The sequence below is a fragment of the Brachyistius frenatus genome, unplaced genomic scaffold (genome assembly GCF_029030835.1).
Source record: "Brachyistius frenatus isolate BFR_SWC_R1_liver_20210118 unplaced genomic scaffold, ASM2903083v1 Contig_10, whole genome shotgun sequence".
In the NCBI taxonomy this organism is placed as follows: domain Eukaryota; kingdom Metazoa; phylum Chordata; class Actinopteri; family Embiotocidae; genus Brachyistius; species Brachyistius frenatus.
Window position 1 is genome coordinate 2415511 of NW_027210609.1, and position 18674 is coordinate 2434184.

An 18674-nucleotide genomic window follows, 5' to 3' on the forward strand; every position below is an offset into this window, starting at 1 on the left:
GGCTGAGGGATCCTGGTGTGCTGTGAGAAAATTTTCAGTGGATGTCATGGTGGGCCTGCTTAAGACCTACTTCCTGTCTCCTATGATTCTCCCTGAGACTTGGCTGCACGCGCACACACTGCCATTGTCAGCTCACGTGTTACTGTCCTTCCTTACCCATCCACTCTACATGTGTCAGTGCTGCGGTAGATGCTTCTGCCTCAAATCCATACAAAGTCCTGTTCTTCTCAGCTTTTATAACTGTAAGCCTGCAATGCAGTAACTACCCGAAAGAACAGAGAAGCTAACGTTACAGAAGATTGATCGGCTTATTTATTTATTCATCGAGCAGTCATTGTTAAAAAAAATGAGGCTTGAAGTTCTCCTGTGTTGGTCAAAGCCACCGCCGGAGTGCAAAATGTCACAAATCACTGCCACCTCAGTGCTGCATTATGTTAATGTGTTTCTCTCTGTTTTGACAGAAACCTTGGGAAGTCTGGCCTGCGGGTGTCCTGCCTTGGATTAGGTAAGAGATCTTGAGACAAACTGAGAAGTTAGCTGCATCCGTAAGACAGATTTGTGAGGGGGACATTTTAGAAAAAACTACTGAGTGTGAAAAAATAAATTCAGTGGCAAGTTCCACTGAGTCTGCAGAAAGTATGAAATGACTCCAATACTCTTATCCAAATGCAGCACCTTTTTTTTAAAATTTTTTTTTAGCCAGATCTTGTTTCTTGAACACCATGTGCAGTATCATTTGTACAGAACATTAAGTATCACTGCTAACCTGCTTACGTGTTCACATATGTTTGTGCACTCATCCTCTGACCCCGCCTCCCTGTCATCCTCCACAGGAACATGGGTGACGTTCGGTGGACAGATAACGGATGAGGTGAGAGCAGATGTATTTTCGCATTTTCCATCAGTCAAGCCATGGGAATGGAAACCCGCCATATGATCTGGCATTTCCGCGGTTGCTCAAGAAGCCTATTTTTACTTACAGTGAAAACATACTGCCAGAGAGAGTCAACAGCCATTATAGTGAAGGCTGTAGAAAGCCAGTACAGCCTTCTTTAATCTCATAAAGGCCGTTTAATAATTATAAACTCCTAACACCTCGTATCAGCGGTCTCACCCCATTCCTTCCTCCCCTGCTTCCTTTAACAGATGGCAGAACAGCTGATGACTCTGGCCTATGAAAATGGCATCAATCTGTTTGACACAGCGGAGGTCTACGCTGCTGGAAAGTGAGTATATCCTGTGCTACAGGTCACTTATCCATGAACAGTAACATCAAATATTACTAAGCTGCTGACATTCGAGTTATTCTAAAGGTAGAGATTATATACTACCTGACTGTTGTTGTCAGATGGGTTGACCCACAGTGGTGCACAATCAAATGTTCCAAGCATTAAAAATGATCTGAATGCTACATTATTACATCAAGACTTGTGCTCTGACGACGTTAAGCTGCCAGTGTGTTGTGTTTACACATTGGTAAACCAATCCATGATACAGATACAGCCGCATACCCCAGTATGCAAGGGCTGTTAAAAGATTTCCCAGACTGCGCCTGTTGCGAGCCAACAGAGTGCAGCACAGTATTATGTAAGGAGCAATCGAAAGCAGTAACGTGAGGAAGTATTTCTGGTTACATTGCTTAATCAACATCAGCACCTGAGTTACACACATTTTTGTGGCCATCGGTAAGGGCATATTTGTGATTTTTAGCATGGACCTGAAATTTGAGCAGATAGCTCAGATCAGGAACAGAAAGAAGTATACAAATAGGGAGCAAAATCCAGTGAGTGGGGGTGATGGGGAGCTACGATTGCCACGATTGTGTCTTTGCAAACAAGACAGGCGGGTGGTCATGTTGGACAACCCAAGTACCATCAGACCACAGTTCAGGTCGCTCGCACTGAATGTTTTCGCCTCAGAACGTCACAGTAATGTTGTCGGTCTGGGGGACAGTTCACGGTGCACAACCAAGGGAATGTCAAAGAAAACCCACTGGGTTGGCATGTAACACAGGTGCTGATGTAATGTGCAATACTTACACATGACAGTTATTGCTTCCCCTGCTCCATGTGCATTACTATGCTGCGCTCCGTTTTTTCATCGCCCCTCATATGATCACATATATTTCAGACAGATTCAGTAAATATGCAGAAGGACCTCTGCCAATATCCCACTACATTGATGGTGGATGAAATTTATTTTAATCAACTCAAAGCAGTAAAAAAATATTTTTGAAGACTCATCAGTAATGTGTCATTTCAGAAACATAGTTTCTATTTCTGTAGTTTTCCAAAACATTACAAATCTGTTTCAATTCACTTTTTATGCACATTTTCAATGTGTGCATTATAAACGTAACTGAGAATACTTTCAATACAAAGAAAAAGAAAAGAAAAGCTGAACAGTTGGGTTTTCAATATGTGCCAAAGTGCATTGGAAACAGATTTAGCTAAGTAATAACACTGCACATTAAGCATGAGGCTTAAATGTCCACCAAAGCTGCGGTCTCACTGGAAAGATAAAACAAACAAAAAAAACAGCAGATATGTGTGGAGCGACCATGATACTAACCTTCCACTAATGAATACCTGAAACAAACATAAGTGCCGTATTTCCATCACATTTTCCACATTGTTTTGGTTAATTTGAGGTTTGACAGGCACTCTTAATTATGTCTTCCCATTTCACCCTTTTCTTAGACAATAATTTAATGTCTGCCGGCATCAGAATTAAGCTCCACTGACTGTTTATCTAGATGAACCTACTCCTTATTTTCACACACATTCTGAAAATGTGTGTCTAATAACGATCTCAAGAGATTAATGTCTCTGTCCTTTAACATGGACCGGAAACAATTTGAGTTGTCCTTTTCATGAACGCCATGTCAGTAACATTTCTGAGGGTTGTGATGTTTATGGTCTAAATATACAGGCCAGGAAGTCATAGTATTTTCACCTTAGAAAAGCAGCCCAGTGTTGCCTTATTGCTGGATGAAGTGATGGTTACAATTCTGGCCTGGATTAAGATGGTTTTGTAGTAATTTGGGTGCTTTGAAATACTCTATGGGATTATCCTTTGCAAGCAGTATCTCTGATTAACAGTAGAAAGTCCTTCTAATACTGTAGTTTTGCCATCATGTTTAGGGAGATTCATCAGAGTTCCTGCGTCTCACACAGGACAATCAAAATAAAATAAAAAGAGAAGGAACAAGCAGGAGGTGTCTGTGGTTGTCCTCATTTCTCATCTAATGCTTCAGCAACTGTTGTCTGATACACGTCAGCAATACACCCTTAATGGTTCTGAGGAGGTTTCAACAATTTGTCCGCCTGTTGTGGTCCGAAAAACAAGCACAAGGTTGATCTTTGACACAGAAGAATAATCGCCTTCCTCTTTAAACATTGTGCTAAACAACTCGCAGTTCAACAGGAACGGCTCGGGCACGTGTTCGTGCTTGTGACAGCATGTCACACAACTGAGTATGTGTTGCACAGGTGCTAATCCTGACAGCTTCCACTGCAAAGCAGCACCAAGGAGCTTATATTACCCGCAGACGCACCAGCAGAACAAATCTCACACTTTGCACGTCAGGATGGAAGAAGCTTTCATGTGAAGTCCTCAGTTCTGGCTTACAATTCTTTAATCAGAGTTAGAGAACAGGAAGTGGTGTCGCCGGCTGTACAGCCAGCTGCTGTGGTGTTGATTCTGTGTTTGCAAGCATGCTCAGATAAACAAGATTTGTAAACCGTTTGTTAAAAAGCAAAACATTCAACACAAGAATATTTAAATATTGATTGTAATGCTTCACCAGCATATCCACCCCAATTAGCAGTCTACTGTTTCTTGGAAGTATAAATAAATATGTTTAATTGCATGAATAAACGTGTTCAGCTTATCCCATGTAGCTGCTGTTATCAGCAAACACATATGGCGTCAGAGCATTTGAAAAAGCAGAAATTCTGTATTCATTTTCTCTGAGGTTCAGACATTTTGCTTTAGGTGCATAGTAAATACTTGATGTTATGTGAAACCAGTGACAAACTGGTCGTATAATTACTGAGACATCAGAAAGTAATAAACTCGTACCAACCATGAATAATGCAGCATTATATCAAGTCTTCTGTCGTAAGTTATAGCATTAAGTCAGCAGTGGAATGAAGACCTAATTAATGGATGGATGGATGGATGGAAAAAGTCAACCTGCTCAAGGCACACTGTACCTTATGTTTGGCCACTCAAATTACCAATACATTTCAGAACGGCAGCCCTCAGAGCACTGTGTGGGTGTTTGCCACAGGCACACATACTCACAGTATTGGGCACACAAGCACACACATTATTGCCTCAGTGGTCGTTGTTTAAAGAAGACATAGTTCAGGCAGGGTCTGAAACCGCTCGTGGTATTGCAGCACCTACTGTACTCATGCTGTACTTTGTGAAGTGGGCTGGTAGAAATCAGCTGCTTCTGAACGTGGCCGAGTCCAGAGATGATGATCAGCTTCAGAAGGAAGAAGACGGCTCCACAACCACTGAGTGTTCTGGGAGAGGAGGTGGACACGGTGGAGGAGTACAAGTACCCGGGTGTCTCCATCGACAACAGACTGAACTGAACAGTTTCATATTTGTGTTATAAACAGAAATATTTTTGTAAATTGCTCATTTAAAAAGTACAGCCCATTAACATTTACACTACCCAGAGTTTTTAAGGTACTTTGCTGTTGAGAAATGCACATTGATTTGACTGACAGACAAGATGCGGTGCGAGAGAGACGGAGAACCACTCGAAAAACAAGAATCAAAATTTGAGTGCATGTACTGTCAAATGATTGAGGCCTGTCTGGATTTATACATACATATATTTTCTATGCAGCAAAATATGCAAAGCAACAGAGTCTTATGTTTAACATAGAAACTTTTTACCGTAACAAATATGTTTGGCTCTCAACCCTTTGTAATCACCAACATTTCAAATAGTAACTGTCATTTATTTAGATGTTTTCTCAGTAAATCTAACAGATTACAACTGCTTTTATTTCGTAATTTAATCATATGTAAGTAGTCACTCCTCAGCACTGATTGCAGGTGAGGTGAATCATGGTTATTGCTGTTTTTAACACAGTTTTGATACCTGCCAACAAAACAATTTATTTCAAAACTTCATCAATTAGAGCAGCTGGCTGTGGTCATCAGCGCACCAAGAATGAATCTAAAAAAAAACATTTTAGCCATTGCAGTGTGTTTATTTTACCTCTGAGTGTCCGAAATCATTTTATGGGAAACTGTTAAGAACTGTTACACTCCCTGTGTGTGAGGCGTCCCATTATTTGTCAGAGTGAGAGGACTAGAGAGGCAGCCTGGTGACAGGTTTTTGCCCGGCCCTAATGAGCCCCATATCGAACGTGATGTCACTCATTAGCACCCCTGTGGCTGCTAATGAGTGATATAGCGGTGTCTCCGAAGCGCAGCTGGGCCCGGGCCCTGCTGTCTCTGACCTGGCAGCTTATTCTCACCCACCAATCCTAAACAGGTGCTCTTTCCTATGAAAGCTCCGCCGTGCATTATATAGTCTGTGTGCGGAGTCGGCCAGCTCCCTTTAATTTAGAAATCAATCCTAAAACAGTCGGGTGTAAACGCTCTTATCATTTCAAGACGATCTTTATTTAATCACGCCTTCTCTCCGTCTGCTTCGCAGGGCAGAGGTGGTGCTCGGAAACATCATAAAGAAGAAAGGATGGAGGTATGAGGCACACTTTAATTGAGTTTGGTGTTTTTTAATTTCCGTCCCAGCCATCCTCCCTGATCTTGTATCATCTCCTTCCCCGAACATATTGGGAGGCTGTGTGTTGTGAACTGCAACAGTAAGGTAGGGAGATAAAAGATTTATGCGGGCAGCCGTGCCATGCCCACACTCGTGTGTCCTCCCTCAAAGACGCTGAATAATGGATGAACTTACCGTGCCCCGTCTTCTACTTTGTCGATTGGCGTTTGTATTGTTTAGGTTATATCAGATTAGGTTGTACGCTTACAACACTCATTCACTGGCTCTTACCGAGTCCTGGCTCAGTCACACTTGTTGTGGGATGTGGGTTATTGAGACGGTCTGAGAATAAGGTAGAAATGTATGATTTCCCTAAAGGATATGTCTGAGCTTTCCATCATAGCTTGTATACACATTATAAAACGTAAGTCCGGCGTATAGTGTAGACACATATATATACAACTCCAATGCAGATGTTGTAACATATGTGCTTTCTTGTTCTGTTTGTAGACGTTCAAGTCTGGTGATAACAACAAAGATCTTCTGGGGCGGAAAGTAAGTTCCATCTTTGATTCGGCCTAAATGAAAAAAAACTGTCCTCCTGTGTAATTTTCACTCAACTTGCCTTATGCTGATGCTCCTGATAATGGGATCATATGTCATCCAAACTGATCTGTTGTCAGGTACTTTCAATAAAACAACTCTTATATTTCACAAAGATGATATTATGTTACCGTCAAGGGGGCAGGTCCGGTCATCTTTTGAATAATTGTTTATAACCTAACGACTGTTTTTTCGTTTTCATTTTTTTTTTTTCAGAGCGGAAACTGAGAGAGGGTTATCCCGAAAACACATTATAGAGGGTAAGTAGCAGCGTATTATTGGATTAAATGTTGACACTGCAACAACAAAATACTTCCTAATTAGTTGCTCTGGGTCGAGGGAATCAAGGCTGTGTTTTAATAATTGACATCCTCTCGAGGTTATTGGAGTTGCCAAGAAAACTTTTGGGTTCAGTAACCTCGTTAAAACTGTTTGAGAATCCTCTGCACTAATTTTTTGGCTGTGTATACATATATATATAACGGACTGACTGTGGTGTTTGTTTACAGGTTTAAAAGCCTCTCTAGAAAGACTCCAGTTAGACTATGTGGATGTGGTTTTTGCGAACAGACCGGACCCGAATACACCAATGGAAGGTAACGGTTCTGTTTTCTCTGCTATTTACTCTCCTATTTGCTTTTGATTTATCACCTTGTTATCATGTTTTGTCATAGAAAACAGCTTCCTTTCTGTCTCTATGACTACTGCGATGCGGAGACTCGGATATCCAAACCTCGTGTAACTGAAATATCTATTTTTAAATGCTGCATGTTGTCCTGGTGCTTCCTCCTCCACAGTCAGAATGAGGATGGATACTGATGCAGGAGACCTTTAAATGGCTGAGTGCTAACTGTGTGGGCTCAGCTGGTCACACAATATCCATCTGCTCCCATGTCAGAGTTCCCTTTTGGGTTAGCGTTCGGTCAGAGGTCATCTCTGTGCCTTCAGTTTTATGCTTCACTGGCTCTGTCTCCTTCAACAATACTTCAGGGTTTTGTTAGGCAGAAGTAGCTGGTGTGGTTTGATGTAAAAGTCCAGGCGATTCTTTTGCCCATCTGCCCTTTAAGGATTGCGCACAGTTCACATGGACAGCTCTGAGTATGTGCCGTCAAATCTACAGTGCTGAAGCCATCTGGTATTTTTTTTAATTTTTTTTTCAGGCTGTAGCTAAAGGGGTAAACAGGGTGAAGAGGAGGTGAACTGCTGCTCTGTCAGTTTACAGAGAAACCCTCTTAAGCCGAGCTGAGCCCACTCGATGATAGAAGGGTTCATTTGTTAGAAACGGTGCGTCAGTAAGGTGAAGAGATAGATGAAGGATTATTGAGGGTTGATGCACCCGTTTTATAATGTTTTGTTACAGTCCTGTGCTCCTGATCTCGTCTGGGATGCCTCGATTGTTATCTAACATGTTTGATATTTTGGTCTGCAATCGGAAAAAAAAAAAGTAATTGTCACTGAGATCAAGGAAATGACGGAAATTACAGCCTGGTAATGTGAGACTTCATTCGACGGCACACACAGGTTGGTTAAAATAAAACTCCTACCTAATGGCTTTAAAGGTGCCATATGCAAGTTTAAGTCCCGTCCTGTAATACCACTTTGTATGTTAAGAGATGATAATGTGCCCTCGGTCCAGCTTTTAGTTTCGACAGTTTTCCAGTCGTTGGTAGTTGGCTGTTTTTATAACTGATGATTGTAGAGTTTGAAGGATTGACTCAGTTTTGTTTCTAGTTGAGCCTAAAGTTAATGTTTTAGCTGGCTTACCTTGTGTTTTTTTGACAAGATAACAGTTCAACAATTAGCTGCCTTTTTTTTTTTTTTTTTTTAGCAATTGCTACATAGCTTCTGTTATTATTAAAATCTGTGGAAAAAATGTGATCAGCTTCAGACTTAATTCCTTCATTTCCAGCAGTAGAAAGCAACGCCAATCTCATCTCTTGTTTTGCTTATGTTTCTTTCTTTGCTGCCGAACGTGGTTTGTTGCCAGGAGCGACTGTTGGTGGTGACGATGGCCGCTTGGTGAAAAGTTTTAGCAGTCGATGTGTTGACTGTTCAATTCATTTCACCAAGAGATTAAATTACACTGCCTACTCTTCCTTCCACATGGCGGGCTGCAGGCAGATTGAACATTACAGTGACTCACTTGCGCCTCTTAAGGTGCGGGGTGGTATTACAAGACAGGACAGACCAAGCTGGTCAGCATGTTAACTTCAGTAAATGTCTCTGCAAAAACGGACACAATTTTAGACATGACGTCAAACTGCTCTTTGTTTACATTCTCTTGATTATTTGAGTTTTGATTAAAAAAAAAATCGTGGATATTGCATTTATAGATAAAAAAATTTTTTTAAAAAGCGACTACATAATAACATGATAATAATCTCTTTGTAATATTCAGTCAGCAAATTGAAGGAAGAAAATCCGCCCTGGCATATTTTTTAACCCTACATGATTAAAATACATAAGCCGTAGTCCAGTGTGTCAACCCAATGAAGACACTTTGTGTATGATTAAAAGATTTAAACTGCTGCAGATATGGCTGCCACCTCTTATTAATTTGACTGGATTCATGCTTTCCAGCATGTTGCTGATCAAAAAGACTGATTCTTGTGAATTCTATCATTAATGTGATTCAAGTGTTATCGTTATGATTAGGTGTCATCCTTATCAGATTGAATGACTCGGCACTCTCATCTAAATCATCAGCTTTCCCACTTCTCCCGTGGATGGCCCTAAAAATTTGGTTTGATAACGATAACAAAAACATCTCATGAGAATAAAGAATAGATACACATACAGCAGAGTCCCAGGACTGTTTTTTTTCTACAGTTTGCTGCAGAAAACACAAAGTCACACCAGTGTTGATAATGTTTTTAACGTTTTCATGTCTGTGCATTTGCAGAAACGGTTCGAGCAATGACCCACGTGATAAACCAAGGCATGGCCATGTACTGGGGAACGTCCCGCTGGAGTCCAATGGAAATAATGGTGAGTGTGTCCAAAATCAAATCAAATGTACACAAGTCAAAGTTTTTTGCAAAATCTGTTTCTGATCTTCATGTTCACTGATCGTTTTCTTACAAAATATTTATATAAGACTCTACTGTTTTCTATAATCCTAACTTTGTTTATGCCATGCTTTTCCTTAGGAAGCGTATTCTGTAGCGCGACAGTTCAACCAGATTCCTCCCATCTGTGAGCAGGCTGAGTACCACATGTTCCAGAGAGAGAAAGTAGAGGTGCAGCTACCTGAGCTCTTCCATAAGATAGGTGAGAAGTAAGGTATTTGTGGCTCCAGACGGGGAATTGATCCAGAAAAACACTAGTGTAAATAAAGCATCTCGCACAGACCGACAGACCTGGGGGGACTTGTGACTCATGGACACACAAACTCGAAGAAGGTTTGAGATCACCGCTGCAACAAAAAGAACGATTTTTGTTTTGTTTTTTATATAATACGTTTTATCCTCATATGACTAAGTTTTTTAAAAGAAAACAAAACCACTCACTTCCTGTCTCCAATTTGAACCTGCATTCTTAATCGTTGGAGTAGCGGAGGTTGTCCATCTTAAAATAAGCTCATACCTGGTTGAGGTCTTGTGCATGTTGTGATACAACTTCTAAAAATTACAATGAGCAGTCTCTGACTTCGCTGATAAACAGAGAAGAGTCACCACGTCAGAAAAATCAGAGAAGAATCGAACATACCGGATTCAAAATAGTGTTGCTGAAACGGTTTGGCCTCCGAACACAAAACAAGCGACCGCAGCTCTTTGAGAAGGGGAGCTGCTGTGCGTCAGTGGTGACTTTGATGGCGATCCGACGTTTCTGTTCTCAGGTGTGGGGGCCATGACGTGGTCTCCACTCGCCTGTGGGATCATCTCAGGGAAATACGACGGCAGGGTTCCTCCCTACTCTCGGGCATCTCTGAAGGTAGACAAACCCCGCTCTCTATTTCCCGTCTTTATCCCACTCTGATCATCTGTGCCGCTCTCACTGTGCCGTGTTTCCCCTGCTGGTTGCTGGTTGCTTGTTTATCGTGTGTTTTGTTTCTTTCAGGTTCTGTAACCTCGCGTGCGCCACATAACCGTGTACTCGTGTGTTTTCAGTGCCATGTTGACGCCGTGCACTGTGCACCTCTTTACAAGCAGTGCTGCTCGACACTGCTTGTAAGCTGGTGTCCGCTTAATGCCTTTTAGTGCACGCACATGAGCACACACGACACATGAGTACAAAACAAATATGCGCAGAACAATAACAGCACAGCACTCCACTATGGATACTATTTTTTAAACTGAAACTAAACGATTAAATTGGTAAATTGATCTTTTGATCTTATCTTTATCAACACATACAAACTTTTGTTTTCCTCTATCGATAAGGAAACAGCAGAATATTTTATTTTAAAGTGACAGCTTGCATTACAACTACACACTCTCAATTATGAAGTAGGTCTTAGCTTTTTGCATCCAGACGCTGAAAAAGATTGTGAGGAGTTTTTTTTTTTTATTATTCAGTCCAACTCAACACATGAGCTAACACCTGACCTGGTTCACTGTGCTTTACCTCTGTGGTGGAGTAGCATGTTGTGTTTCTGTGGATTATGTGTCGGTGACTATAGATTAGACCTCCACGGGGTTGTGAAAGTAGCTCTCCATTTTTGGTGTCGTGCCGTAACTTTGGTGACTTCGATGTGCAATGTCCTGCTTCCCGTTTGGCTCAATGTTGCCTGTTGGTGTTTGTGGTGGTTCTTTAACTCTGCTACTAACAGCATCCTTGATACTGCCGGGTTCTGACGGCTGGATGTAAACATTACTTCTTGACTCGGTACAGTGATAGTCTAGATTTTTTTTCTAACTTTGTGATAATATTGAGTGAATATAGAGCATTTTAAAGAGCTTGGTTTGAGCCATGTTTCCCGGGCTGCGGTGTAGACAGCATTAGACAGAGTCACGTGTTTAAAAACAGGCCCTGGTGACACGGGAGCTGCAGCGCAGCGGTGTGAGCAGGGCCGTGTTTTTGAGCAGGTGTGCTGTGTTTTCGACAGGGCTACCAGTGGTTGAAGGACAAGATCTTGAGTGAGGAGGGCCGGCGTCAGCAGGCGAAGTTGAAAGAGCTGCAGGCAATCGCGGAGCGGCTGGGCTGCACTCTGCCCCAACTCGCCATCGGTACGCAGATACACTCTGCCGCTCTCTCTCTTTCTGTCTGTCTGTCCGTCCCTCTGCCTCGGACGTGCCGAGGTCAGCGGCGCTCTCGCAGCTGCGTGGTTTGACCGTCGGTGTGCTCTGTCGTCATGAATGTGTCTGTGTTGTAACTTCTGTGGTTTTGAGAAATACGTCAACGTGAAAAAAGGAAAAATAGGGAGAAATATAATCTTAAAAAAAGGTCCATTTCTCCTCTAAATATGCACACAGACCCAATGAGAACATTACAGTACAGATGTTCACAGTATGTTTGGGTGTGCAGGTCTGAACTTTTTCCTGCTGTTTACATGTATTCGACAGTCTCCAGTGTCAGCATTAAAAAAAATTTTTTTTAAAAAAAACGCTTCCCAGACATAAATCCAGTGAGTGACTGATATCGATTGAGTGCCTGGCAGCAAAGGGAGAACGTGCAAACTCCAAAGACTCACAGTCCTGCGAGGGCTGTTAAAGCGCCGTACGTGAGGGACGCAGCGAATAAATCTGGGGGTCGGTCTCCCATCCCAACGCAGATCACAGCAGATTTTTCACCCTCGCAGTGAGACAGCTTCGTAGATTAGGTTTCACGGCCCATTAGTGGACACCTTCAACTCTCCCAATTACCATAAATCCTTTCAGCGCTCCCGACGGCAGCACAGGAGATTTATGAACCACGTCGTCCCCTAGATCACTGTGGCACTCCACCACTATTGAATACAAATTATATAACAATGACAGACTCCTGCCTGCCTTTGGCCTGATACCAAGGCCGACACTCCTGAAGCAGGTTGGGAGCATCGGAATTAAACTTAGTGGGAGTTAAGAGATGTAGTGGTTCCTCAGTGGCCTGAAGGAAGATCCACTTCATCAATCCACAGGAAGACCTTTGCCTGGTGTCTTTTTTTGGCCACATTATCATTTTGGCGGAAGATTTGTATAGAATCATAATTCCACTATTTTTACAACAACACTCCCTTTATATTGTAATCTGTTTACACGCGTATTTCTCTTGCTTTTAAGAACACTCAGTTGTTTTGCATAAATCAGCTCTCAATTATAAAAGCACACAAAGAAGGGATAGGTGTTTTATTGTGTTCGTATGTTTTTAGCAGAGTGCAGTGCTGGAGTTTAACTAAGTACGTTAAGAAAAGTTTGAAGGTACTTGTACTTCACTGGAATGGTTTCATTTTTCATTCTACTTTTTGCTTCTGTTTCATTATTAATTTCACACAAGGATGCACTAATCTAATAAGCAGATCCAGAATAATCCACCTACGTATGTCAACGTTATTTTAAAGTTATATATTTCCTTTATGTTACATTTATTCAGTCACGGTGGGCCCCCACAACCTCTGGTCTCACATTAACCTACATGAAAATGAATTCATGAATTCCATGCAGGGTGACACAGATTTAAAATCCTCTGCAGAATATGCTGAAGTCAGGTAGGGAATGTTTTCAACTCTCAATTTCACAGCTAAAGTTACAACTTTGCAGAAGAACAAATGAAACTCAGAAATCAATTATTCAGCGTACTATGTGGTTATAAAATAAACTATTCAGCAGTAAACTGGACATGTATAATTTTTTTTATTTAAAGTTAGTTTCCTCTCCGCTGTCTTTAATGAGTGACAATATTTATGTATAAGTAGTACAACTTTTGAAAGCACGTGTTTTGCTTATAGTGCCGTATTTTCATATTGTGGTTTAACCTGAAAACTTATTCCATCTCTGAATGTCAGTGTGATGAATGTGGGGTTTGGAGTTAATGTCATATTTCATCTATGGATTCGTTTATTTGGACTTTTTAATCATTTGACATGTAAATATGAATCAGATTGTGTGTTGTGCAGCATGTTTGTGTCGGAATCAAGGGTGTGTGTGTGTGTGTGTGTGTGTGTGTGTGTGTGTGTGTGTGTGTGTGTGTGTGTGTGTGTGTGTGTGTGTGTGTGTGTGTGTGTGTGTGTGTGTGTGTGTGTGTGTGTGTGTGTTCAGTCGTGGTGGAGGTGTCATTGCTGTTTACTGGTCTCCTGCAGCGTGGTGCCTTCGGAACGAGGGGGTGAGCTCTGTGCTTTTAGGGGCGTCCAACACCGACCAGCTGATGGAGAACATAGGAGCGATACAGGTGAGGCGACAGAATGAGTGTGTGTTGTGTATTGTTTTTCTCAAGAGCACATAAGAAGCTTAATTTGTGAAAATGTGACCTGACCTGTTTCATCAGGCCTGTTTTCGTGCCTTACAGTCCATAAGTCCTCTCCTGGGTACATCTCAGCCTCCGGGGCAGTTCGCTGATGCACGCTTGGGTACTTTACTGTACCGAGTTAATAAGGTCAGCGCTGTATCAGTTGCCAGGGGGATTGGAGACGAGCTTACGGCCACTTCTTCCTCTTCTGATAAGATGCACTTTTTAATAGGGTTTTCAAACCGGTGGGGGTTTTACGTCCTCTCCTCACATTATGTCTGGCCTGCAGTAAAGAGCATCCCCACTTTCCTCCATTCTGATGCTTTATGTACGCTCCTGTGTGTCTGCGAAACACACCACGTCTCCTCTCCCTTAGTACATTTGATATTTTGCTTTTGAAATGCTATGCTCACATTTCCCGAGGGCTCTGCAGTTTTCCTTTTGTCAGAATTTTATACCAAAGAGCCTGAAATAGACACAGCTTTTCTCAGGAAGTCCACATTTCTTTAATGTCTTAACTGTCGGACGAGAGAACCTATCGTGAGTACGTTATATCCCCCCATCAGGAAATCCCTTTAATGATATGGCAGTGAAATTAAACTAATTGTCACTGTTCTGGATTTCCTGTCAAAGATTCTGCAGTTCCTGATATGACACTTTGACATTTAAAATAAAAACAAGCTTCCAGTTTTAATAAAAAAACAAAGGCACAACATGAAATAATTTTTTTCTTATGACCTATACTTTACAATATCTTTGCACGTATGCAATGTTTTTAGTAAAAAAAAATTAGTCAATATTGTCGATGGGAATTTACAAAATCTTATTGTATTGTTATTTTGTACTTCTGCCTTTTATCAGGGAGAAATAATGTACTTTTACACTACAAATACAAAATGGATTATAAGTTTATAAAGTATAATGCATGGTTACAGATTAAACCACCCAATTATATAAAAACAAATAATAATTACCTCTTAACCAACATCAACAACAGAAATAGTAATGTAATTGAATGCGTCAGTAATAATAATCAGTATAATACCTATTAGTGTACATAACTAGTAGTTACCCTGCAATAATACCAGTACAGTGTTTATAAAACTTAAACTGGATCATTTTTACTTTGTACTTATTGCTACTTTTAAGAAGATATAAAAGCAAACTCAAGTATTGAGCTCATGTTGAAATTACCCGCAATATTAAAATTTAAAAGCTACATTAACAAAACAAATACATATTTTTCTCTGTTTTATTTCCTCTATTGGTGGTGACAGGCCGGCTGTAGAAATTCAAAGCTTGTTAAAACTTGAAAAAAATCCAGAGTCACCCTTCATCCCCATCTAAAGGATGTAGGTGAAACTGCAACAATTTCTGATGATAGTTTCTGAAGGACTTAAAAATGAACCACAAATACTGACTACATATGTGGAGACTTTATTCACCTTGTGTGTCTCTGTCCCGCCTCCAGGTTCTTCCGAAGTTGTCGTCGTCCATCACACACGAGGTGGACAGCATCCTGGGGAACAAGCCGTACAGCAAAAAGGACTACCGCTCCTAACGCGTGGCACGGCCCCGCCTGGCAGGGCTGCACCCGGCCTGCAGCCGCAGTGCCCCACCTTTGCCTGATCCTCCGTTTGCTTGAGCTTTTACTGAGTGAGACCCTGGCGCATGAGTCTGGCCACACCAAGGCCACGCAGGGCACCTCATTTAGTTACAGGGATAAGATAAGAAAAGGGGGGAAAAAAAAAAAAATACAGTCACCTCCACAATAAAGGATGGGATTGACAAAAGAAAGACAAAAGTGGGAAAGACGTTAGGGATATGCGCTCATACTTAAATCAGTTATACATTCAATTCAGCTGAACGTATTTTAAAACCGTAGAGAAAAATATCTTTTTAAAAATATAAGCACACGCTTGCTTGGCAGCCAGATTTCTCTTTTGTTTTTGCTCTTTTTCTAAAAACCGAATGCAACTAAAAGGAAGATGAAGTTCATACTGTATGAAAATAAGAGAACTACTGTTGCACATGTACCATAACCATGCATTTGTTCCTTGGATGTTCTGTTTACAAACACCTGTGTACTGTACAAGTCCGTCAAGTTTCTCTGAAAGAAAGTTTGTGTTGTCGACATTATCTGAGCCGCCTCGTGGGCTTTCACAATCAGCACTTTAGGACTGTCAGTAAAGGTGTCGGAGGGGAGTTTTAAGGAGGGGAGAGGATGGGTATTAATAGTCTTATCTCACAGCCATTGCACTATAAAATCGCATCGCCTCTCGGTAGTTCCCTCTCTTCATCTTCCCTCTGTGTCTTCACTGGCAGTGCGTTTGTCCAGCCTAAGGCTCCGGCGCTCCTGCTGTCGAAACGTGGCGTCGCTGAATTTAACAGGACGGAGAGGATGAGGGGGAGCGAGTGCCCTCTGCAGGAGGAGCTCCTCCCTCCTGACCACTGAACCATTCACCATGATGGAGCTGAGGAGCTTAGGCTGATGTGTCTGGGCAACTTGTCTGCCATTGAGGAGACGAGCCGTTTATTCATCCCTAAGAGTAGGCGCTGCAGTCGTGTTAAATCAGACGCAGCGCCCTGCTTCACTGTGTTACCCAGCCGCTCTTCTTGCTTTTTCAGGCTGAGGATTTTCTGCACCGGAGGGGTGGTCATATCAGCGCTGGCTCCACATTTCATGGAAAGCTGTCCTTGATCAAATTTTGTTCAAGTATTTTGCCTTATTTACAGTTGGATCAAACTGTGCTTTGGGCTTTGGTTTTGACGAGCAGCCCGACGGCTGCCTCTTTGGCCAACTGGTCCCATGTCCCCCGGGTGCGACCTCTGACTGGTGGAGGTGGTGTTTGTCGCTCCCTGACCGGGAGGAAGGAGTCTTGCGTCCAGCTAATCAGCAAGTGGCAGCAGCTCAGGGATGTTGGCGTGCACGTGGTCAGGAGGTTGTATTTAGCTGTCTGTCTTTCTTTCATGTGTGGACACTGGACAGGACCAGTGACATTTCAGTGTGGCTTGAGCCAAAGATCTTTTTCCTCATCGCTTTTAGATGACACACCCCCGTGTTTCACTCTCACTTCCTGCGAGATTATAGACATCATCTTGAAGCATGTGCTGCCCAGCTTGTTATCTACCTATGGTATGGACTTTACTCCATATATATCTTTACATGACCAAGCTGTTATACTAGTTAACAAATGTCCTTCATATACAGAATGCATAGTACAGCTAAGTGCTTTAGAATCGGTAAGGTTTGTCTCAGGCGACCTGAGACATGTCAGAAGTATTACTGCAGATATTTTGATGCAACCCTATATCATTCTCTGTCCTTTGGGTGCTCTCTTACTGTGATTAAAGCACAAGTGGATAGCATGTGATACACCCTCTAAGCATGGACTCTCTTCACCCGGCCCACAGTACCTACGGGACTAGCAAGGTGATGCTTCTCGGCTTACTAACACGTGTAGAAAACAAATCTTTACTAACAGCTGATAAACTGTTGACTCTTAGCAGAAAAAAAACAAACAGGTGCAGAATAGAAGGCTGTCATGTTGGTGCGAATGATGATGTGAATGAGACGTAGAAACGTCTGAGCTGAGGTGGAGGGGATAATCAAAGTGAACGTCACTGTGTGGGATCTGTGTGGATGAGGTTTACAGTCTGCTTCGATACTGCTCTGAGGTGATCTTTAACTTCAGCAACGTGTGTTTAACGTCTGCTGTTGGTCGTGAGTGTGAGTGTGTGTATGGGGAGGGGAGACAACGAAACTACTCCCATGCTTTAGCCCGTTGTGTTAGTTGATCCCTGTTTGATTTGCTGTGTCTCGTACGGCTCAGTGAATAAAAGTGGCACGAGCCAATGCCGTTTTTCTCAGAAGAAAAAGAAAAAAAGAAAAGAACATGTAGTTCATTTGTCTGTGGAGTTCCCGAGTCTTAATATTTTCAGGGAGTGGAGAAAAAGTCTGAGACTTGAAGGAAAAGTCTGACATTTTGTGAAATGTGCTTGCTTTTCTTTCTTGCAAAGAATTAGAATAAGAGGACACATGATACCACACTCGTATGTGTCTGTTAAATATGATGGTCTAAAATAAAACACCTGCCAGCATCTACAAAGCTAATTCACACAATTCCACTTCAATTTTCGCCGTTTGCAGTGTGACCTGGACTCTTTATGATGTCATCTCGTTGCACCTTTTTCTGCCATGGTTTATTTTATTATTGGTACCTGTCATTGTTAGTAATTATTTTATGTATTTCTGTATTAGTCTTTGTATTTTTTAGTTATTGTTTATATCTTATCTGCCCTGTGCAGTTTTTTTTAACAAAGCCTTAAAAAATCAAACAAATGTATACTTGTATATTTCTATGTGTAATGCCGATAAGTGGCTGTTTTTCTTCATAACGTAGATTTTTAAACTATGATTAAGCCTCTTTTTTTGGCATATTTAGTGGCATATCATGAACAGACAAGTAAATTGCTAATTATTTGGATGACAATTAATCGTCAACTCAAATTCCCTGTGTGCAACAGCCCTGATCTTTACCCTTGACGACAAATTATAAGCCGAAGCACAAACCACAGGCAGCAAAGAAATGGTTCAACACTGACGCCACCACTTCCCACTCATCACTGTGGGTGTGCTAAAGTGCTCAATGTAAAAACCTTTCTTGTTCGCTCCCCAAATAAAAGGACCTACAATATCCTGAACAGTTTATGTTACTGTTCAGCTTTTCATTTTTGGTTGTACCTAAATGAACATGCATAATACAAAATATTGATCCGCCTAGTGCCCTTGTTTGCTTTTCAACATATCTTCATAAACTCCCATAAAAGGCAAATAGTTGCGTTTGTCCTGTTTAAATCGAATATGTACAGTTAGTAAATGAGTGAGTGTCGGACCTGCTGGTTCGTTTCCTTAACACAGAGCTGAGCTAGCCATTCGCCCGCTTCCGGTGCT

At 41.7% G+C, this 18674-nt stretch overlaps 1 protein-coding gene across 5 annotated transcripts in view; it reads left to right on the plus strand.

Annotated features, from left to right (window-relative positions):
* kcnab2a (potassium voltage-gated channel subfamily A regulatory beta subunit 2a) overlaps window positions 1-18035 on the plus strand; it is an 81912-nt gene extending 63877 nt beyond the window's left edge. For all 5 annotated transcript variants that reach the window (XM_069690868.1, XM_069690869.1, XM_069690867.1 and 2 more), the window contains 13 exons: window positions 462-505; window positions 834-871; window positions 1147-1226; window positions 5690-5734; window positions 6266-6310; window positions 6575-6618; window positions 6868-6954; window positions 9261-9346; window positions 9508-9628; window positions 10197-10291; window positions 11406-11526; window positions 13575-13663; window positions 15192-18035. In XM_069690868.1, the coding sequence (XP_069546969.1) occupies window positions 462-505; window positions 834-871; window positions 1147-1226; window positions 5690-5734; window positions 6266-6310; window positions 6575-6618; window positions 6868-6954; window positions 9261-9346; window positions 9508-9628; window positions 10197-10291; window positions 11406-11526; window positions 13575-13663; window positions 15192-15281 (985 nt within the window). In that variant the 3' untranslated portion in view covers window positions 15282-18035. The remainder of the gene's footprint in view (window positions 1-461; window positions 506-833; window positions 872-1146; window positions 1227-5689; window positions 5735-6265; window positions 6311-6574; window positions 6619-6867; window positions 6955-9260; window positions 9347-9507; window positions 9629-10196; window positions 10292-11405; window positions 11527-13574; window positions 13664-15191) is intronic.
* Window positions 18036-18674: the final 639 nt, after the last annotated feature.